The 24,041-nt window shown below is 43.8% G+C and overlaps 1 protein-coding gene across 3 annotated transcripts; it reads right to left on the reverse strand.

Annotated features, from left to right (window-relative positions):
- Positions 1-415: 415 nt before the first annotated feature.
- siah2l (seven in absentia homolog 2 (Drosophila)-like) lies at positions 416-21,388 on the reverse strand. Of its 3 annotated transcripts, none has more exons than XR_012180024.1 (4): positions 20,753-21,388; positions 5,054-5,233; positions 3,942-4,953; positions 416-847 (listed from the first exon to the last, which is right to left on the reverse strand). XR_012180024.1 is itself a non-coding variant. In XM_073480039.1 (3 exons), exons 1-3 carry the CDS (start codon positions 21,251-21,253, stop codon positions 4,582-4,584), a joined length of 1,053 nt encoding a protein of 350 aa, XP_073336140.1. In that variant the 5' UTR covers positions 21,254-21,388; the 3' UTR covers positions 416-4,581. The 3 variants fall into 3 exon arrangements, 1 of the variants encoding a protein (XP_073336140.1); XR_012180023.1 differs by having other exon boundaries at positions 3,928-4,953; XM_073480039.1 differs by having other exon boundaries at positions 416-4,953.
- Between the last annotated feature and the right edge of the window lie 2,653 nt (positions 21,389-24,041).

Genomic DNA, 24,041 nt, shown 5'->3' on the forward strand with positions numbered 1-24,041 from the left:
TAAAACACATATTTAAACAATCTGGCTGCAAACTTAAAGGAATAGTTTAGCATTTTTGTAAGTACACTTGTGCTACTGGCAGCGGAAAGTTAGCTCAGCATAGACTGGAAATACGCCGGTAAGCTCGCTGATGTTAGTTTGTCATTGTGTGTTTGTGACCTTTGAAAAGATCAGGGCTGTTTCCCTGTTTCTATTCATGCTAAGCTAAGCTAAGCTAAGCTGTGGAGACACCCTGCAGTGGCTCACCTGCAGACAGGAGAGACCCAGCGGCCACTAGAGGGAGACAAAGGTTTCACGCTTCAGCCCGAACGCTGACGTCACTGTGATCTATCAACACCGATCGTCCTGAAACATCACGTCTGACGTCAGAACGTGTTGTGTGACGTGAAGATGTAAAGATCAGAATCACACAGAATCAAACTGCACCCATTTATTATAGAAACATGGCAGAAGTGAGCAGAACAGAACAAAGAAAGGTCCAATCAGAACAACGTCCTCATGTCACAGTCAGACGACACCGGGTCGCTCTTACTTTATTTAGTTTCAGTGGATTTGATTTTTTTATTGTCCTGCTGCCACGGGAGCTGATAATCTGGTGGACAAATACAATACCCATGAGCCTCAGCTGCTGTTGCTATGGAGATAGTCAGTAATTAATCCCAAAAGGATCCAAACTGTTGAATATTTAATGTGGTTTCTACAAAGTGTGATTTTTAGCTTCAGGTTACCGTCTGCGGCACATTCAACAGAACCTGAAGCTCTGCGACTGGATGTTTGGTGCTGAAATGCATCCTGGGAGTCGTAGTTGACGTCCGTTTTCATGTCCACAGTCTTCTACCTCACTGCTCTGTGGGTAAAATAAAAGTGTCTGTATGAGCGTAGATGTTGAGGTGTGACAGATGAGCAGCAGAACAGAGAATCAACAACAAATGTCACAAACAGTTTAGTCAGAAAACGACTTCCTGAATCTACAGCCGAAACACAAACACGTCGAACTGAGCACGAGGAATAAATGCAGCAGTCTTTTGTTTTTAGAAAATATATTGTCATTATAACTTCATTTACAGTATTTTCAAACATTTCATAGAAAGTCAGCGGGTTTTAAAGTGGAAGTGATTATCAGAGAGCAGCGTTCCCTCTGTGTTCGTTACTGAGCGCTCAAAATAACAGCGACGACTTTAACGTCACAACAGCCTGATGATGATGTAATTCATGTGGCTATGAAGGTTTCTGATGCATCAAACAATTCTGAGTCAATGGTCACTAACAGTTTATAACATCAGTATCAAACCAGTGAAAAATATGAATAAAGACACTAACTGATCATATGTTTGATGTTTATTAGCCAGCTAGAAAAAAAAGTTAACTAGCAGCCGAATGTAACTTTGCAAACATGTTAATTAGCTAACAAACGTTACCCAGTAAGCTAATGTCTGCTAACATGTTATATAGTTAGAAAACACTATCTGAGATGTTAATTAGTTATCTAGTAATCAAGCTAATGTGTCTTAGCCAAGATGTTAATTAATTAGCTCGTTAGCTAATAAGCAACAGATGACAGATTGACACCGCACCAAACAACCTGTACATGAGAAGGAAATGATTAATTTGGCAGTTAACGTTGGCTTTTGACTTTTTTAAATCAGCGTTATTGAATTCACACTTCGAGGCTCCATCAGGGAGTTTTTTTTATTCTCGCTACGTAAACACAGAGGAAACGCCGCTGAGGTCTGAGGGTTTACGGTTCAGTACAGACGAGTCTGTGGTCGAGGTATCCGGTGAAGTTTCTTCCTGGTCAGTTGCTACGAAGGTTTAAAGACGAGGAAAGTTGGAAAATCTTCTTTTGTTTTTACCCACAATGCCGCATCAGCTTTTAATAATTATAATATCGGTCCATCGTGTCACTGTGGCTTTAAACAAGCCAGCAGCGTTTTTTTAAAATTCAGATTTCTTTCATCAGTTCTGATCAACAGTCTCGGTTGTGTTTCCCTGGGCAGGTCTTCAGTGAACGGACCTGAACACATTAAGTTGATGTCGGCTGAAGCTCATCAGCACCACGACTCCCTCAGAAAGAGCTCCGACAGGAAGAAGAGGAGGTTGGCGGTAGAAAAGTTAAGGCGCTGGCGGCGAGACAGACTGCAGGAAGAGGGACGGAGGATTATTCCTCCATTTCACTGCTTTTATCTGAGATTAAAGAAGGTCTGAGGATTAACTGGATTTCACCGCTCAGCCGGTTCCCACAGAGGTCGAACACCGACTTCCGAAACGTGAGAGACGAGCCGACAGCGAGGAGTGCAGTCACAACGCGGCTGGATGCCGTCATTCTTACACCGCTGCAGGGATTTGAACCAGCACCCCTCCACTCAGCCCCAGTGCTGTTTACTGAAGCTCAGTCACTGAAGAGTTCACTTTATTCTGCTTTACTCAAACTGCCAGCAGCCTCTGAAAGCAGCAGAGTCGAGTCCTGCGGAGGATCACAGCTTGGTTTTGTCTCTCAGACGTCACTGAGTGGTTCTGTAGAAACATCTGGCTGACGGGTCGGAACGTTTCCAATCCTGAAGGTTTGATTTAACTACTGGTGGAAAATATGACTGAATTTAATGAAGACTAACAGAAACAACTGCAGCTTTCATGGACACTTTGAGCCCAACAAAGACTTTTGAGACGGAGAGATTAAAAAGTCTTTGAGTGATAAGTGGACAAAAGTCAAAACACAAACAACAACATCATGATCCAAACCCGTCTGATTACAGAACAGAGACATTTTACAGAGTGAAATTAAACCCTTCACCAGGAGCAGACAGATTATCGGGGCTGATATTCAGAATTATCAAGATCTGTGTTTTTTGTGTCCGACTGCCGATAAATTAAATAGATTTTAAAATGCAGTATTTCAGCTGAGTCGAAGTAAAAAGCAGAAAATGGAAATACTAGAACCTCAAACTGCACTGAAGTACAGTACTTGAGTAAATGGTAGTTAGTTACATTCCATCACTGGTTACTCAACTTTTTACATCAGTATTTTTATGTTTACTGTAAATGTATCAGCTCCTTTCCCTCTTTTCTACCGAGGCGGTTCAGGTGCTGGTTCAGAGCCGGTGCCTTCTCTGGAACCAGTTCTGGAACCAACACTTCGGTGGAGTGGGCCGAGGTTATCGTGACTAAGACTTAAAACCGCTCATGACTGCTGTTTTTAAAAACCAGCTGGTGAAGCTTCTTCTGATTTATCTCACAGGAGCGTAAACAGAAGTGTTTTCATTAACTGAAGCAACCAGAGGTCCGAGGACCGGTCACGTTTGGACACTCGTAAAGACTCAATGTCGTCCGCCACAGTTGTTCTGAGCAGCGTTGGTGAATTTAATGATACACGGTGACTGAATGATGCGACTCTACGGTGGCTCTCATGATGTGGAAAAGCAAACTGGTTCTTAAAAGGTTCACAAGCAACTTCGGACCAGCACCTGGTTCGCTTTGGTCAAAGAGGGGTCCTGGATTACTAATAATCTGCATCGGCCCTGAAGAGACCAGCGTGGACCCGTCTACTGTACGACTGTTTCTCTTTACTTTACTGTGTTTATTTTACAGCCCGACTGATCACAGATGTGTTGTGTATCAGTGATTTGTTGCCCGACATGAAAACCGTTTTTGTGTTTTGCAGAAGAAGAAGAAGCTTTAATAATCTGTAATTATTAAAATCCTAGTGAAGTTGACTTTGTCAGTGCAGTGACGTCATTTCAGCTGATAAACTTTATAATATTTAATATTCTCTGTCACAAGTGGATCAGACTGTGTGAGACCTCAACACCGTCACCAAAGACACAGACGTTGGTTCAAAGATAACATCGTAAAGTCATGTTATATTTACGCCACGATCTTCTTAGGTCAGCTGATGTTAGCAAAACGCTACCTAACGGGCTGCTAACGTACAGCGGTTAGCTCACGTTAGCGTGACGTCAGACAGGTTGTTTCCGTAGTAACGGTGGCAACATTTGGAAAAGGTCAGACAGGCGTGAATGTGTCCCTCCATCGCGTCTCAGTGCGTCTTATCTTCAAGCTTGTCCGTCCTAGCAACAGTAACTAAGTGGGCGGGACTTTGCTCGTGCAGCTCATGTTGAAACCTGAACAGTCGCGGTGTGTTGGGACTCTGCTGGTGAGCGCTGTGGACTCGACCCTGAGACACTGAAGCACCAGAACAGAATGTTGTGAACATGTTGAGTCTGACGGAGGCTCGTGTGAAGAATCGGTTTGTTTCTGCTCGGTCGCTCGATCGACGGCCATCGACTCGAGACCGACCGAAGCCTGATGCTCGTCGCTGGTGGACATTTCTTCCACTTGTCCTCCAGCGTCCAATCGAGGGACAGAAGGACGACCCGTAACTCGTCGGGGCGGCACCGTCTGTCGCTGCTGTCGAGTCATTTGAGAAGTTTTCTCTCAGCGTTTAAAACGTCTCAAAATGTTCAGTTTTTTCCTCACAAACGGCTCCAGCTGCTCAGCCGGCGGTACCACCAACACCACAGAACGAGACCGAAGGTGAACCCGACACCTCCAGAACCGGTCCTGCATGCGTCTCAGCGCGCTCCCTCAGCACATGGAGATGGTGACGTTGATCCCCAGGTTGCCATTGTCCGCGAACAGGTGTGCGATGGAGGTGTCGAACACCAGGCAGTCGCTGTTCATGATGGCGGCCGCCACCCCGTCGTGGATGGAGCGCGGCGTGGCCTCCCAGGTGAGCCGCCGCCGGTTGCCGTTGAGCTCCAGGCGGTAGGCGAAGTTCTCGGCCTGCTTGCGAGTGCCGATGAGCAGCACGACGGCGAAGAACTGCTGGTGGCCTTCGTACTTCTCCTGCTTCTCCAGGACCAGCATGAAGTGGTGGCTGAAGCACGACTGCATCATCACCCAGTCCACGGCGCCCGGCAGGTTGATGTCCGTCGCCAGGAAGACGATGTCCTCCCCCTGCAGAGAGAGAGGAAAGTCTCAAGTCTGTTTTTAAAGATCACATATTATATTATATCAATGTTAAAATAGGACTAAGCGAGGTGACAAAGGGACCGACCTGCAGCGTGGTGATGGACTTGTGTGCGTGCATCAGGTGAGGCATGACGGCCTCCAGCGAGCCGTGCCACTTGCAGGTGGCTCCGGGACACGGACAGGTGTACGGCCTGAACTCACAAACCTCCTCGTGATCCGGCTTCTCGCTGTGGTGAAGCGTCAGCAGGCAGCCGGCCGACGAGTACTGAGGGAGGAAACAGAGACGGGCTGAACGTTTGTCACATTTCAAACGAACCAAACCAGAATTTATTCTCTGTGGCTAACGAGCAGAAGACTGAGTGTTAAAACTCGACTTCAACATAAAAAATACATACATTTGCATCTTGTAACATCTGTGTGTCAGCAGAAGAGACCTGAAGCTGGATGAACAAGACGTCTGGTAAACATCTCTCTGAATAAATTAATTTAACACCTCAATAACTGATTAAACTGCTGAAATCATTGATTAAAGAAAAATCATCTCTCGTCTTCGCCAAAATCGTTCATGACGCTGCAGCCAAACCTGCAGACTTCAGTTTCTTTCCTCCACAGAACAGTTTTGTTTTTACACTGGAGGATGTAACGCGTCTCTTCTGACACGATCACATGATGTTTGATGTTCAGACTTCAGTGTCGGTGTGGAGGAGGATGAAGAGGAGAAGATGGAGGACGAAGGACACAGAAGTGAAACTTCATGACACAAAAACACACTCGTCTCCTGCGACAGTGACTCCAGAGAGACGGCATCTTTATTTTTTGGGTTCAAACACGTTTTATTGATGAAACTGATCGTTATTAACAATAAATTGATTGTGGTTCATTATAATCATCGAGACAATCATGAATATCTTCACATGAATGACCTGAAGAGGCTGTTGAACCTGATGTGTTCATCCTTCAGACTCCAGACTGAACAGCGACAGGGAGACAAGTTACATCCATGTATTCATCCTGTGTTTGTGCAGGAAGTCGTTCATTCATGATTAATTATTTAAGATTCTTCGATTGTTTCCTCTCTGTGATGCCGTGAAAATATTTGTTTCTGAACAAAATGTAAACTTAAACTGATTCCAGTTTTCATTTTAAAGTTTTAAGTATATTTTGATGATCTGACATCAAATAATCATTTCGTCTTTTGCCCTCAAACCACCGATTATATTTCCTCTGTGAACGCCATCTTGTACTTTTATCGTTCTGAATGAGTCCCGACAGTCTTCAGCGTCAGTCCAGAGTTTCTTTCACCTTTTTCATTTTGACTTGTGGAACAAACAACGACTTTATTAAGATGTAAAGCAGCGATTAATTATGTTATTTAGGCCTGAAACTATCAATTAATCTGTAGGTTTTATGATTAATCAGTTAGTTGTTCAGTCGAGTTTAATTAAATGTTATAAAATCTCTCAGAGTTCAAAGTGACGCCATCAGATTCTGTCTCCTGTCCGACCAACAGTCCAAAACACATCTCAGAAAACGGCTGAAACTATTCATCTGAAAGCAAAATATGAAGTGATAATAATTTTATTTTGGTCGATTAATCGTCTTATTGTCGCAGCTCTAATGTTTACAGCAGCGCTCGTGTTCGACGAGTGAAAAGGACGTCTCTGAACCTTCTGCAAGCTCAAATAATACTTAATAATCTAATTTATGTTGTAACAATTATATATAATGACAACGATCATTTTAGTTTTCCTATAAATAACAAACGAGCTTCATATTTTCAGAATAAAGCTCTTCTGTGTTTCTTGTTATGATCCTCCCTCGTCACGTCGAGCTGCTGCTCACAGATCAGTTTCATTTAAACGATCCAGATGAAGCTGTGATATAAATAAATCCTCAAAGTGTTTCTATTCTGGTCGGATTATCATGTGACGGCTGCAGCTTTCTCCTCAAATTTTTCAGAGATGCTGAAGGTCACAGTGAAGGGATCCTCCTCCTCCTCCTCCTCCTCCTCCTCTTTCATCTTGAACAACAAAGCACCTATAGACAGACCAGGAGCCTATAGCGAGGGTGGAGCACTGATGAGGACGGTACATGAGGTATGAAATCAGCGATACGACGGGAAACACATGAAGACAGAGAAGGACCGCAGGGAGGAGGAGGAGGAGGAGGAGGAGGAGGAGGAGGAGGAGGCGTTAGTGATGCTGTTTGAACATCTGAACACAACTGAGCCCACAGAGGGCGAGAGAGAGAGAGAGAGAGAGAGAGAGAGAGAGAGAGGAGTCAGTTTCAGTGTGTCCAGAAGAAGACTGCTGATTGGTCGGATCGTCCTCACGCCACCACACAGTAAACTGACTGACGAGATCAGAGAGTAAAAACAAAATCAAAAAATAGACAAAGAAATGATTTATCCTGGTGATATTTCATCAACACAGAAATCCAACCGGTCCAACGCTCGCTGGACAGAAGAGCGTGTGAGAAATACAACAACATCGAGTCGCAGCAGAAAAGACTCGCAGGAACATTTACTGGCACCGTGTGAAAAGATCTGCACACCAACAAGCTGACGTGCCGTCATTTATTGGTTTCCTGATTTATTTTGTGTTTCCTGATCCCGTCAGCGTGGCTGATTCTCGGCCTGCTCGTCGTATCCCCACAAAAACAACTTGAATCTGACGCGTGTGAATTAAACGTCAGTGAGACGACGTTGCCATCTATTCATCCTTTATTTGTGCTGGAGGAGGTTTTTTTTTTACAATATCAAGAATCACAGTTTTATTGGACAGGATAAACGTGACATCCAGTTTCATATAACTGGGATTTTTTGGGGGAATTTTGACACTGGATCCTACATTTCCCATAATGCAACTGGAGAAAGCCCTCATTAGAGCGTCTCTGCCTGCTAAACACCACCATGTTTTACTCCACACCTCCAGTTTGTAACTCAAAGACTTCCTGTTCTAAATCTTTTAAGTCTTCCTGATGACATCACTGTGACATCATCGCTGTGACATCATCACTGTGACATCCTCACGGCACAAGCTGTGAATTACTAACGACGACTTCTTTGACATGAAGAATTCCCTCTGAATTAATTATCGTCCTGCTACAATTGAGGATTGTTTCCATTATTGATTAATCTGCCGATTGTTTTCAAAATTACTCGACTAACTTGTTCAGGACATTTTTCAGACCCAGGTGACGTCTTCAAACCCCAAAATGATCAATTTACGGCACAAGACTCTTGAAAAACTGAAATGTAATGTGATGTGAGTGAAAAACTACTTGAATGATTTTTTAATAATCTAAATACTTGACTCATACTCGACTTGATTAATCCATAAATCACTCCAGCTGTAAATCAGAACCGCTTCATGAACGCACTCTTAATAAAAGAGGATTTAGCAGCGTCAGTCTGAGGCTCGGTGAGGAGACGGACGGACTGTTTGTGTTCTGTTGGACCTCAAACGTCTCCGACATGACGAGTGGATTCACTCCAGCGCTGGATTCGTCTCCAGCAGGAAACGGGAGCAGACAGCTGGAGGATGATGGATGACGGAAACCTCCGTCTATTCATGAATATATAACTCTAACCTCCCTCTGGTTTTTGTTTACCTCAGACCTGCCGACACATTTCTTATTTACAGCAGCAGACTGAAGACAGACGCCGAACCTGTCGACAGCAGGACAGAAAACAGCAACCCGACCTGCTGCGAGGACACGAAACCACAGCCGGCTGCAGACGGACGACCTCGTCCACAACAATAAATCACTGCACGTTAATGTGCAGCCGCCGCAGCCGGGAAGACTTACAGTCGTGTGAATACAATTAAACCAGGCCAGAAAACACAGACAGTTAAATAATCTCATATATCTGAATGTTGTTGACAGCGATGTTTGTGTTTCATCTCCTGAAACTGAGACTCGTCAGGTTCAGCGTTATCTCGGGCGTTTAAGACGACATCATTGCACCGTTTGGTCGATTGATAAGTGGAACACTGATCAGAATCATGTATGCGTCACGTGCTGAGGACAGAGGACGGCGACCCAGCAGGAGTTTCAGTGTTCGTCTCATTAAATATTCATCGGCTGCAGAGCAGAAACGCAGCAGCAGCTTCCTGAAGAGGGCGGCAGGCAGGAAGACAGCGACGGGTTCACTGAGGCCAAACTGCTGCCGGTTGTTTCGTCGTTAAAAAAAAAACCTCCAAGACGATTTAAAGACGACTCCACACTTTGATATCTGAAGCTGCTGATGAGTAAAAATAAATCTCAGTTAAAGAGTAAAAATGACTCAAAGCTTCGATCATGGCTCATTTTTATATTTAATAACTTTGTGGACTACGAGACTTCACCTGACTTTCAGTCGACATGGAGGGAGGAGATGATGACTGGATTTACATTTTCAGTCTTTAAGTTCATATTTCATTTGTTCGGGGGAAACTTTGTGGAAAAGGAACTGACACTGAGCAGATTACAGTGATGTCGTGGCTTCGAACAGCATTTCTTTCACAGGAATACAACAAAGTTCACTTCTTCTGTTTCAAAGCTCACGTACAACTGCTGATACTGAAATATACAGTTATACAACACAAACCCGGAGCTTCTGGAGGATCATCAAGATCAAGTTACTATGAACAAACGAAGAACGTCCTGAACCCAACAGTCCAACAGCTGCACACTCTCACCCTTTATCATCAATACATGCGGTGATTCACTGAGTCTTTCTGATCGCACAGAAAACACACATATCGTTGGTGAGGATACAGTCACATACACTGATCGTCTGCATCCTCCTCCATTCAAAACAGCTGCGCATCAGAACCACCTGAGCCCAGAAACCAACACAGCAGGAAAAACACTGCAGATCCTCAACCTGCTTCACCTCGATCGATAGCAATCAGGCTAAAAGCACTGAGAGAGTGTGAGCGTGTGTGTGAGTGGTGTGTGTGTGTGTGTGTGTGTGTGTGTGTGTGTGTGTGTGTGTGTGTGTGTGTGGTAAATGGGTTAGCGGTAAAGAGATTCCCTCCATCGCGGTTAAACTCGGAGCGGTTCAGGGTTTTTTCATTGGCAGGAAATCAGCGGAGTCAGTTTGTTTTCGGATCAATATTGAAATCAGATTCATTTAAAACAGGTTATCAGGACATTACAGGACTGCAGCCGGGATCATAATCCACAACAGACGTTCACACAGGCAGCTGCAGACACCACGGCTGTGTTTATCCTACAACATCCACTCACACAGAAGTATTACGTAGCTTGAGCACAAACGTCTGACACAGAAATGAAGTATTTATCAGGTTTTACAGAAACTATCGCTGCAGGAGGTCACGTGATGCTTCAGCTCACACTGAGACACGAACGAGGATCCAGGAGGTCGTTTGAGCAACAGATCTGTGGATTCAGTGAATCAATCAGTCGGGTTTGGTGTCGATCCTCCACTGAACAGATGTTCAACAACCAACAGCAACAAATCCCTCAGAGACGAATGAGACCAACCAGAAGCTACACGACACGTTCATCATGTATCTGTTCGGTCCAGGACTCACCTGGCTGCCCTGCAGCGGTTTGGTGCGGCCGACAGGTCGACTGTCCCTCCCCCTGACCTCTGACCCCTGCTGCTGCTGCTGCTGCTGCTGCTGTCCAGTGTTAGCGCTCAGCCCTGCGGCGCTAGCTGAACCCACTCCGTGGTGGCGATGCCAGCCCAGCAGGCAGCGCCACTGAGCCAGCTCCCTGAGGAGAGGCAGGCAGGAGGCCGGACACAGCATCGCACACACAACACGCACTGCTGACACACACACACACACACACACACACACACACACACACATATACACACACCTTGATTACTTCCAAACTTTTACTTTGAGACAGTCCAGAAACTTCAGCCAGCAGAAAACAGAATCACAGCCGGTCGACTCCCACAGAGCCGAAGAGACGGCAGGTTTAAAAATGGGATTTTTTGTCACTTCAGCAGAGAGTTTTCTCTTCATGATGAAACACGGGAGCCTCTGGGATCATTTACAGGTAACTCTGCTGTTATTCTAGATCGTTTTAATTGGCAACAAATCCCATGAAAAGCCTCCATCCTGCAGGGAACCTAAAGGATCTGGATGGCAGGAAGTCTCGTTAGCGACGAACACGCTGGGTTTTAATCTCACATGATTGAATAAATCACGTCTCAGGAGTTCGTTCCTCCTGTAACAAACGTTATAAATCAGATCTGTGACTGAAGCGTCCCAGTTTACAGGATCAATGAGCAGCTCGCAGTCCTGGATCAGGTTGATCTGTTGCCATGGTTTCTGAATTCTTCCAAACACTGAGCCAGAATCTCGGCGTTTCTCTGCGGGTGGCCGTGATGGAGGAAGTATCTGGGTTTTATCTCCTGCATGATCGAACGAGATTTGGCTAGAGGACGTGTTGCTATGACAACGACAGCTCAGATAAACTTCAGCGTTGAGCTGCAACTAACAGCTTTATTATTATATTATATCATTATATTTATAACTGATGAATCTGCCAGTTATTCTCTCATTTAGTTTACTGATGGTTTAATAGACAGCGACAGCTTCCTGTTGTAATCTGTATTAAAGGTGTTACACAATAAAGTTTGATTGATTTATTGGTCCAGTTTCCGGCGTCATACGCGCAGCAGCCAGCAGCCGTTGCTCTGTTTCTTTATCTTTTCCTGCTCTTTTTGTAAAATATTCTTGTTTATTATTGATATTTTATTTAGGGTGTCACGGATTTTGATTTTAAAATTGGAAATCAATCGAAATGAAATGAATTATCGACGAAGTTTGACACGCTCAGGGGAACATCATGGTGCCTTCAGGTCCACGTCTTAAACTCTGTAATCTACATCGCTTCCTACAGCAAAGGATATGAGCACCGACAAGGACGTCACGATGCATTCAAGTGCACTCTGTCCTGCTCTGCCCTGTGACCGCTGCACAACAGTTTCCCTCTGGATAAACAAAGTTCTGTTGGACTGAAGTTTAATTCTCATGATAAAATACTGAAGGACTCAAATACGCTTCTTTCCTCGCTGATTAAATGATTATTATGACCTGTTGTTCTTAAAATAGTTTGAAAGTGACTCAATGAAACAGGAAGTTTATTCACTAAATCAGTCAGTCACTCATTGATTCACTTCACTCAGACTTAGAAGTTAAACTCCTGAAGTTATTTGTCCCTCCGTGGCCTCCGTACTTTCATCAGACAGACAGCAGGACAGAAACAGGCAGCAGCCGGTCGGTCAGCAGCTGTTCAGACAGACTGCAGAGCCACGTGGAGATCATATATCAGAGAGATTAAAATGACTGGCTGCACGTCGTCACAGACGCTTTGCTCTCTGAAAACAGAAATCAGAGGATTCACCGCGGAAATAAATCGTCTGCCGAAACTCAGAGTAAACTCTGGACGTCATGAACCGTCTGAGCGGTCAGATTAACTCCGGATCAGGACCAGACTGAGGCCTGTGTTTATCAACAGAAAAATAGGACTTTGGGCAGCTTGACTGAGCCTGTCGAGGCACATCGTCTCACACAGCTGCATCTGACATGTCTGGAGGCCGTTAACAAGAAATCTTCTCCTTTATGACCCTGCAGGTTTAAAGTGTTTCAATACAAGATATACATCTTCATAAAAATCAGGACTGGGTGACAAAATCAAATATCGTGACAATATTGCAGAGATGAGTGTTGGTACTTTAATCATTTAGTCATTATATCCACATTACTGATGACTTTTTGTCAAAGACATTAGATGAAGTTGAACAGTCTGGTGAGTTCATCACTGACTTCACTTTACTGTAATGAGCCTTTAAAACCAGGAAAAGACAACAAAAATACTTCACTACTGTCCTTCAGTACATGTTTCAGGTATCTGTACTGTACCTGAGTATCTCTGTGACTTCTCCTCTCTACATCTGAACTTTCTCCTCCTCACAGCTTCAAACAGCCTCGTTACTTTAGTTTGATGCATTTGAGGTGAATTATGGATTATTGTTATTTGGCGTCATCGCTTTCTTATTTTCTCTCTTTGTTGCTGCTCGGGACGCTTTACCAACCCAACATGTGGCTGTTTGACGTCCTGGGAATGAGACTCAACTATCAACTATCTTTGTGGTGCGTTCAGGAACAGCTGGGACAAATCCTACTGACTCTAGCTTTAACTTTAATAGTCTTTGAATTATATTAATATGACGTGAGCTTCAGTTAGCTTTGACCACAAATGTCCTTCAGAGGGAGACTTTTTACTCTGATACTCTGAGTACATGTCAGAGCCTGTACTCGATTACTTTTACTGGAGTATATAGAATATAGAAATAAGAAGAATTTGGTCTGAATAAAATAAATCCTGATTTCAATAAAAACTTTATCTGAACAAAGAATCGGTCGACAACATTATGAATCTGACGTTTGCTCTCCTGACGGTTATTGATTCTCAAGGTTCAGAACACGTTTCACTTGGCGCCATGACAACGCTGAGGTTTGACATTCAGACAAAGAAACAATAATATTAACTGGAGCCGGAGTCGTTTATCAAGAAATACAGCAGCTATTATCTGTTTTCTTTCACAGTGAAGTGAAACTCTTTTGGGTTTTAGTCTTTTGGGACTCAGCGGTGGACATCTCGACATTTTATAGACTAAATGATCGATCAATTCATCAATTAGTGAAGTCATCATGATCCAATCACCGATGACGTTAAGTATTAGTTGCTTTTTCACTATTTTAAACAATTAATCAAGAAAATAATTGGCAGATCAGTTAATAAAGAAGGTAAACGTTAATTATCACGATCATCATCATCAATACCGCCGATCAATCTGATCTGAAATAAGCGATCGATAAATATGGTGACCAACTGTTCACCATAAAAGTCAAGATAATATAAATATCAGCTGGCTGCAGTTTGACAACAACAAAATAATACATCAAAACAAGAGCCGATACATAATCAATCAGCACACACACACACACACACACACACACACACACACACACACACACACACGCACACACACGCACACACACACACACACGTACCAGCTTCTGTCGTTGACTCTAAACAGATGCAGCAGTAATGCAGCTGAACCTCGCTCGCCCGCTCTCTCTCTCTCTCCTGCTGCAGCAGCAGAAGAAGAAAAAAAAACAACAAACTGTTTTTCTTCTTCTGTGGTGAAGAACGAAGCACACACACACACACACACACAGCGACTGACTGTCACACACACGCAGATGCCGATACACTCACACACTCAGCTGTGTGGCGTTTGTCCGTCCGACCGACCGGCGATGAATACCAGCGACACACACGCACACACACACACCAAGGTGAAACACACACACTCTCTCTCTCTCTGAATGTCTCTCCACCTCTCGCTCTTCTTCTCTTAGCGGCAGAAAAACATTCACCCTCCAACCGACCGCACAGCACCGTCACTGAGGCAATGCAGCACACACACACACACACACACGTTAACACACACACTCTGCAAGAAACACACACACACACACACACACACACACACAGTGGGGGCGGGGAGAAAGAAAGCTGAGAGAGAGAGAATAAAAAGGGAGTATCGCTCAGCCGAGTGCGATCCTCCTCCTCCTCCTCCTCCTCCTCCCAGCATCTGTCGACAGCCCCCCAACACACACACATACATACAGCAAGAAACACACACACACACACACACACACACACACTGTAGGACACACTGATTCTTTGCTTTCATGTCTGTCTCTTCTCCTTTCAACTCTGCAGTGTGTGTTTACATCACGTTGTACTTGTATGGAAATGTGTGTGTGTGTGTGTCTGTGCGTGTGTGTGTGTGTGTGTGTGTGTGTGTGTGTGTGTGTGTGTGTGTGTGTGTGTGTCTGTGTGTGTGTGCTGAGCTGACAGCTGCTGAGACGAGCGGCTGTTTCCTTTCTCTTTTTTTATTCTCCTGTTGTTTTGTCTTTCTCGTCCCAGAATGCTTTGCTCCTCTCACCTTCTCGTCACATTTTTTAATGTTTCCTTCACTGAAAATTTTGCTTTTTGAAAACGTGTCAAACGTGTAAAATGACCTGATGACCGACGCTGTGATTTAAACCCTCGGTGACACATTTAATAATTATAATTATGGCAACAGACAACTTTTTTGCTTTAACTCATCATTCTGAAGGAAACACTGATGTCACAGTGTTGATGTCTGTGGAAAAAAGACATCATCCACGTATAGATTGGTTCCCTACGAGCCTCACTGTAACTATGATAGTCAGTTTGCCACTGGGCTCGATTTTCCCCACAAAAACAAAGGTTGATTCACGGCACAAAGGAAGCACAACCAAAACAGGAAGAGGCACTGTTTTCCCCGGTCATGATCCCCAGGTAACGGTGGAACAACTGGAACAACTGTGGAAGAACAAGACGCCCGCTGATGGAGGGAGAAGGACAGAAACCAAGTGAACAGACGGGCGTTCGCTGGATGGTGACGCTCTGGTGTTGTGTCAAAGTCTGTTCCCCTGCTGATATGCGTTTCCTCTCGCCTCTGGGACTTGAGAACAAAGACGTCAGTGCAACACCATGAACCTGTTCAGTCTGAGAACGACAAAGATGGTGGAAACTCTCTAAATTAGCCGCTCTAATGATGTGACATCGCTAACGTTTGGCTCAGGAAGAGAGAAAATAGATCAAACAGCTGAATGAAGCAGAGCCGGAGGATCTGAGGGAGCCGCTCTGAGGAACGACCATAAAAAAACACTTTAATTCAATTACACAGTGATGGAGAATTTAGCGAGCACTCAGGAGGATCAGATCCATCACATTAATGACCCGCAGGACCAACAGCAGCCGACGTGATGGAGAGCCAGGCGCTGAATTTAATATCAGGATATTAAAAGGAGCCATTTCCTAATGTTTGAGAGTCGATCACACGCTTCATTAATAATGTTGACACTTGATTTCGAATGCTGCACAGCTTTTATTTCTGTTGCATGTTAGCAGTTAACGTTTCAACAAGGCTGCCAAGCCAGTGACCACAGTTCAAGTCTGAGTTTCAACAACTGTAAGTGAGAAACCACTGAAGGAGACCACGGGACTGTTTCCAGCTGAGTTTGTGGCAACAAAAAAAATTATATTTTTGATGGCAAGTCAGGACATCTGCAGCCGTATGTGTTGCATTTGTTTGTGCCTTAACCTATTCAGAGCAAGAGCACAGAAAGTTTTAAATTATCTGTGTTTTTGCAGAAACGTACTTGCTGGCTAACATTTATTCTGGTGATTGAGCTGCTTTTCAGCAATTCTGGAGAAAGATAGTTGATAGTGTCGTCAAAATCTCAAACTTTTACCTCCTTTACACCGAAATAAGCATGTGTATATTAAACGTGGGTAAACCTGCGATAACTGCTAGTGGACTCCTGTCCTGTCCTTCATCATCATGAACACACCAGAAAAACAGTGAACAGCAGAAAGCAGCAGATCATAATCTTCAGACTACATCCAGAAGATTTTAAACGTATTTTAAAAAGTCTTAATCATTGTTTATTTCAGCGCTGATAATGGAAGTTGCTGAGGAGTGAGACATCTCGCTTCTGTCTGATCTCTGATGAGCTGCACATGCTCAGTACTGATCACACAGCTGATGGCCCAGAACCACACAGGAGACAGAAACAGAGGTCGAGTCTCTCTTTCAGACTCCGGACCTACAGAACAATGTTGAAGCTGCTTGACGGATGGAAATACATTAACAAGCCGGTCCAGCAGCACCATAAACTACATTTATACAACCACAATAACAAAAGACCCATTCTGGCACCCAAACTATTTTAGTTGATTACTTAAGTTGTTACACAAAAAGTTGACCTTTTTTTTAGGGTGATGACGTCATAACATCTGGCAATTCAAACAACCAGTTATCAACAGCTGATCGAAGATATTAAATCATTGTTAACTGATGAATCTATAATCAGGTTCATCCGTTAATACACATTTATAATGACTCAGTCTCCTCGTTAATATGACGACTGGGTTAAACAAACAAACACTCATTTAATTTCCTCGAACATCCAGTTTGGTTCAGAGCTACAGCGTCACACCGACCTCACAACAAAGACTAATGGGTAACCACACACACACACACACACACACACACACACACACACACACACACACAGCAGTAACAGCTTTGGACTGACTGTCTGCCAGCAGGTACAAACACAGAGCTGCAGGTAGGCGGTGGATGTGAGCATGAATGCAGATGAGATTATCAGGGTTTGAAATGTAAATGAAGCAGAAGAAGAAGAAGCAGAAGAAGAAGAGCAGCTCGTCTCCATCGACACGTTTCAGTATAAAGACAGAAACTGAAGCAGATCTGATGAAACGTTCTCTAAAATCTGTTATCGTGTTAAAATATATATTTACATCAGTAATGCGACCACATAATGTTTGTTTGTCAAAATCAACAGCTGGTTTTCATTAAACACTGAACCTGTGTTATAGCAGCTGAAACTTTGAGCTGATAGACAGAAAATTCATCATCAGCAGCAGCTGACTGAACCACTTTTTCAACTAAAATCCCTGTTTCAGCCTCTCAAACAGGAACATCTGCTTGTTTTATGTCTCGTGTTGTGTCGAGTTGAAGATCTTTGGTTTTCAGACAAAAAAGAAACAGTTTGAAATGTGTAAACCTGAGATACAGTAAACTGTGATGGCCAATTTTCATTTAATCAATGAATCAACTAAATAGTGCAGGATCAATAGGACTGATTGAGAATAAAACTGATGGTTAGTTGACGTTCTGAGCTGCAACTAAATGTAATCATTGATTAATCTGGTGGGTTTTCTCATGATTCATCATTTAGTCTGAAAAATGACCAAAAATTGTGAAAAAATGTTCATCACAATCACAAACTGACGTCTTCAAATCACTTTTTTTGTCCAAAACACAAAGACTCTTCAGTTTCTGTCCGACAGCAAAGAAAGATCAGTCGAACACTGTCTGAAGCAGACGGCGTTCGACTGATCGATTTGTTAAAGAAGGGAATGAAAACCTCCTGTTTCTTAATTATGATATATAAAAAAAAATCCTTAATTATCAACAGATGACTTACTGAACTCACAGCTTAAAAGGTAATTGTGTTCATACTGAAAGAAGCACTACAGTGATATTAATGACACTAAAGATGGAGGACTCACACAACAACAACACAACCTAACTGTTCACTGCGACAGGTCAAATATCTGCAGCAAGTCTGAAAAATAAGCCGACACACACCTCAGAGGTGTCATTTGTTAAAATATCGAATATCAGCTTCCTCCCCTCCTCCTCCTCCTCCTCCACCTCCACCTCCTCCTCCACCTCCTCCTCCACCTCCTCAGCTTTCAGTTGACCTCAGAGAGTCACTTCAACTTTAATGTGTCTGTAATGGAGTCAGAGTTGTTTCTGACAGCCAGCTGTATCACTGCACCTGTCTGTCTGTCTGTCTGTCTGTCTGCTGATCGTTTCCTTTAGTAAACAAGAATAAAACGCTCGCTCCTGATTGGTTCACAGCGTCTACATTTCTCAGAGCTGGAGGCTCACGTCCACATCACCACAGAGATCAGATTAAAAACTCTGTTTTGATGAAGAAATATTGCATCAGCACAGTTTGAACGTCCACTCGGACATCTTGAACACTGGATTTCGCAACGAACACGTTCGTGACCCCGAACGTTTTACAAGATATTCATCACTGACACTGAGTATCTGTAGAGCGCTACTGTGATCATTAACGTCAGATTCAAGTTGCCAGATCTGTCAAACATCCCCCAACAACATGTAAAACAACATTAATGTTTAGTTCACTTATTTATGTTTTAATTGTATTTCTTTAGCCTATATTTAACCAGGTGAGTCCCACTGAGATCACAGATCTGGTCAACAAGGAAGACCTGACCAAGAACGGCAGCAACAGAGTGATAACAGCAAATATACAGAAAAAAACACTAAAATGATCAGATAAAACGTCTGCACGCAGCATCGGCCTGGACACAACGCCGTAAAGTGGTGTAGATTGTCCCCCGCTGTGGGTGCTGACAACCTAAAATCATTCTTTCCCAATTTAGTTCAGACTTTGGAAACAACAAACTGCGAAATGTCACGAGAACGAAGACTGAATGTGATATTTCATGTTTAAAAGTGAAGATAAGTAAACAGGAAGTAGATGCACGCTAAGGTTGACACAAGTGGTCATAATTTGATACCACGTGTTTAAAATTATACGATATCCACGTCTGATTGTATCCGAAGCAACAAAGGCACAAATATTATTACAAATGTGTTCAGTGACTTCAGAGTAAATCTCTCTGCAGTGAGGTGTTACAGGTAACCATGAACAGGAGAGGCTGACACACACACACACACACACACACACACACACCTCTCAGGTCAACACAGTGCCTCAGAGCAAACTAACGTGGTAATCCAACCCGTGAACTAGAACAGAACTAGAATTACAGCCTCGCAGATGTACGACTCCACCTGTCTGTGCAGGTGACGCAGCCTCTGTAGCTTAATGTTGTGAAATCAAACTTAATTCTGTCAGAAACAGAGAACTGATGGTAAAATTAATCACATGGTGCAACGACGATCACCAGCCAATGAGCTCACGGTGTGTTTGTGTGTAAGTTCACTGAGAGAAACAAAAAACAAATTAAAGATGATTTTGTTAGAAAATGAGAAAAGTACAAATTATCAGTGTTGATGCTTCACACATCGTCTACACGGCAGCAGTGTGAATGTGGACGACCAACCATCTGTCGTTACAGAAACAACAACAACAATAATAATAATAATGGTGACGCAACAGATTTACTAAAAGTTACTTTTACTCAGGTTTTACTCAAATGTCAGAGGTCGACGACCAGAATGTGAATTATTTATTTCTAAAGCATCGAAACCAAACGTGGATGCTCACATGTTGATTTACAGTGATGATCCATCCTTTTGTTATCGCTGCATTTATTAACCAGACAAGCCTCATTTAAACCATCGCAATAAACACAGTCAGCTGTGAATTTTTGAGTTATGGCCAAAAGTGTGTTTTGTGAGGTCCCAGTGAACTTTGACCACCGATGATCAGTTCATCCTTCAGTCCAAGTGGACACTTGTGCTAAATGTGTAGATTTTCCCCTCACGCTGCTCCTGAGACGTCCCTGTCACAAGAAGTGGACGGACACACGGACGACCACAGATCGTGCCGCCTCCGGCCACAGCCGACACACGAGAAGCATCTGAACACACACACACACACAACACATACAATACACGAGTGTGTTTGCTGACGTGCAGCCTGAGAGCCACGATCACACCTTGACAGTGTGTGATGAGACGACGTGTGCAGAGCTTTTCCACGTTAATAAGTTATGTTTCACTAGTTAACAGCTCAACGTGACGTCCCCCACGCTGACAGCTGAGGTTACAAACACCTGGAGCACACCTGTCCTGTCACAGGTTCATGCTGGATGAAGACACAGACAGTCAACACTGCTGAGGTCTGAGTCTTTAAACACCACCTGCTCCTTCAGGACACTGTGACTTGTACAAAGTTGCGGACTGTCCCTTTATTCAGCAGCAGCAGCAGGCTGAAACAAACTCACCATTTGTTTTGGCGTCCCTGTGACGTCACAGGCCACGCGCGCACACCTGTCAGCGTTAGCATGTTGCGGGATGAGGAAGTTGCGTTAAAGTGTTGAGAAGTGAGCAGTTAGCTCGTGTCTGAGCCGCGCGGCGGTGAGCAGGTGCTCAGGTGTGTGTGTGTGTTACCTTGCAGGGGAAGGGCAGCGTGGACGCCACCTTCTCCATGGCCAGGTTCCGGATGCTCGGGGTGAGCGGGCCGCGGCAGGTCGGGCAGCAGCTCAGCTTCTGGCGGCACGGGTTGCAGACCAGGTGACCCGCCTGACACTGCAGGATGGGCGGCAGCACGTAGTCGAAGCATACCGGGCACTCGAACAGCGCCGTGAGCTCCGGGGACTGACCCGGGAGCCCGGCCGAGCTCAGGGACACGGCGGCGGACGGGGCAGCGGAGCCCGACCCGGCCACGGAGCCCGACCCGGCCACGGAGCCCGACCCGGCTGCTGCCGCTGCTGCGGCCGCGGCGGCTGCTGCTGCGGCGGCGGCGGCGGCGCCTCCCGGTCCCCCGTGCTTTCCTCCGCCTGCCTTCCCGGCCCCGAGTCCTCCACCTCCGGCTCCGGCTGAGGACGGACGGCTCATGGCTTCCAGCTGCGGTCCGTTTCCCGTGAAGTGCCGAGCGGGCGGTACCGTCATCTACTGTTTACTACCGGACGTCGCTCCGGGCCCCCGGAGACACAACATGGCGGCTGCCAGTTCGTATCGCCTGCCGCGCGCTCTCATTGGACGCTGCGTCGGGGATTGACGGGGCGCTCGGCCAATCAGAGAGCGGAGTCGTGTCATTATGTAATGTCTGGCAACAAAGTGAAAGAAAGAGTTTAAATGAGAAACAACTCATCATTAATCAGTTAATATCAATAACTTATACACGTTCACATCTTTTTCTGTTCATAAACAATCACAAATATATTCAGATCAAATAAAGAAAGGCCACATTAAACAACACGTACTGTAAATACTGTACATTTTACTCTACTTTATACTTCACTACATTCTCTACACTACACAGTCAACTGATAACTAATAAAGTAATAGTTACACATCAGTGATAATAAGTGAACCTACAGCATCACAGGGAACATCCCGCATTAGCACGCACACTGTGATAGATGTGATGTGTCTCTGGCGCCCCTCAGTGGAGGTTTGGTGTCTCTGCACTGCTGCCAGTCTTCATACAGACATTTGACGTTTTACTCTTTCAGAACAACCATCCTCATCTGAAAGTGAAGATTTGATGTGAATAGTTGCATTCAAGAGTTACGATGGATTACATGAACACGCAGCATGAAGGGTTTCACCCAGAGGGGTTTTATCAGAGCTGTGAAGGTGTCAGATGGGAGGTTTTATCAGAGCTGTGAAGGTGTCAGATGTGAGGTTTTTGGTGAGACTGACAGAAATGATAATAAATACCTCTGGTGAATTGATAAAATAGTTTGTTTGCTGTTGTTGTTTCTCTAATGTAGCATAAAGGGACTAAAACTCAGTCTTGTTTAACATGTCTGCTGTTAAAATGATACATAAATGAACCTTTTAACTATACAAGAGCAATTAAACTCAAAATGATCCAGCTGGCAGTATAAATACACACAGTACCCATGATGACTGGTGTTGTACTTACAACAATACTGCTCTAAATGAAGTGAACTAAAAGAGTGAAGTGTTTCACAGTGGGCGCTCTTACATCGGCCTCCAGGTTCAGTGTGTTTTGTCAAACGTTGGCTCCATATCTGGTTCTGTTGGCTGGTTCAGTCCAGTTCTGGCCTCCAGCCCACCAGAGAGGCTCTTACTTTTATTTCCAGGAGGACGTAAAGAATTGGCCGACAGCAGCGGCTCAGCTCAATTAACCTTGAGATGCCTTCAGGTTCACTCGACAAAAGCTGTTGAAAAGAGGAAAAAAATGAACAAAAGCCAACTGGGGAGTCTGAGGAAGCTGCTGATGTGCTGAAGTGGATCAGTCCAGGTCTCAGATCTTTACACTGGCTGTCTGTCAAAAATCTGTTTTAAAATGTTGATTTATAAAACACCAGATGGTTTATTGTTAGATATATGATCCATCCAGACCTCTCAGATGGTCTGGATGGATCACAACTGACCAGAGTCCAAACTAAACGTGAAGAAGCAGAATTAAACATTTTATTTTATCTGAAACAAACATGTTAAAGTCCAGTCTCCAGGATGTAACGTCAGCTGTTAACGTTTCTGCAAACCACAGACACGTCCAAGGTCGACATTTGTACCAAACGTGTAATATCACATTCACATTATATGTTTATTAGACACTTTTACATCAGGAGGGGGAGACGACGTCGTGTTATTACAGACACAGAGTCACACCAGTGGATATTTGTAAAGACACCTGGAGACATTTCAGCGGTTTTATGGTGAAAAGCAGGTGTTTTTTAAGGAGACCTGCAACACATGCATCGCTATATTTCACACAAAGTTGAACCGTCTCCATCTTTATCGTGTCGACTGAAACATGTATTTTAAGCCAAACCATGATGTTTTTCTGAACCTAACAGAACATGAGCCCGGTGCTGTGACAAGAGAGAAACTGAAAATTCAAACTAAACGAACGTGAAGTTTTAACTCGTGTGGTTTTGCAGAAACGTATCTAAGATTTATTCTGATGATCTGCTCGAACTCTCACAAAAATGTTCCTGTTTACCGCTGCCTGTATTTCTCTCTGTAGTTTAAATGTCCGTTTTTTTATATAATTTTCATTTTGTTTCATTTGTAAAACATTGTGAACAGTCACACATCTGTTTTTGCCTCCTCTTGTATTCAAACAAAGATGGATTTCTGCACTCATATTTTCAGAACTGTTTTTAATCTGTAATTGTTGATTTAATGTTTTTAATGTGTTAGTTTTTTTCTAATGTCATTTTGTTTTGTCGTGTGAGCGTCACGAAAAACGCTTCATAAAAAAAAATATTTATTTTTATTATTTGATTAAAATTTGAAAGCAAACTTCAGGTCTGTTTTCTTTTCATACACAAACCTGATTTTTTTTGACTGTAATGAATTTATATTTACAAAAACAATAAAGTTTATCAGGATGACATTAAATATCGGCACTGTTTGCAATTAAATATTGATCGACATATAGGTTTTTTCTTTATGTTTACCTTTAAAACAACGTCAGTGTCAACAATGTTTCTTTAATTTAGAAACTGCGCTGTAGTTAAAATAACTTTTGACCTTTTGATTGTTTTCTTCTAATCACTGAGATCTGACATCATATTTGTGAGTTTGTCAAACTAAAGGAACCAGATCCAACAGGAACATTTGATCCCATTAAAGGAAAATAAAGACGGTTCTGACTCTTTGACTTCATCACCGCCGCGTCCGTCAGCCAATTTATTTCCTGCTAATCCGTTAATCTTCTCTTAATGTCGTCACCTCACTTCTCAAACTTTATCAT

Source organism: Pagrus major, chromosome 13 (assembly GCF_040436345.1).
Source record: "Pagrus major chromosome 13, Pma_NU_1.0".
In the NCBI taxonomy this organism is placed as follows: domain Eukaryota; kingdom Metazoa; phylum Chordata; class Actinopteri; order Spariformes; family Sparidae; genus Pagrus; species Pagrus major.

What these genes read in the sequence shown, in the direction of transcription:
- siah2l (XM_073480039.1), bottom strand. Translation starts at nt 21,253, where the DNA reads ATGACGGTACCGCCCGCTCGGCACTTCACGGGAAACGGACCGCAGCTG. An exon ending in CGCTGCCCTTCCCCTGCAAG is followed by an intron (nt 5,234 to 20,752) that starts GTAACACACACA and finishes TTCCTCCCTCAG; the next exon opens with TACTCGTCGGCCGGCTGCCT. An exon ending in AGTCCATCACCACGCTGCAG is followed by an intron (nt 4,954 to 5,053) that starts GTCGGTCCCTTT and finishes CTCTCTCTGCAG; the next exon opens with GGGGAGGACATCGTCTTCCT.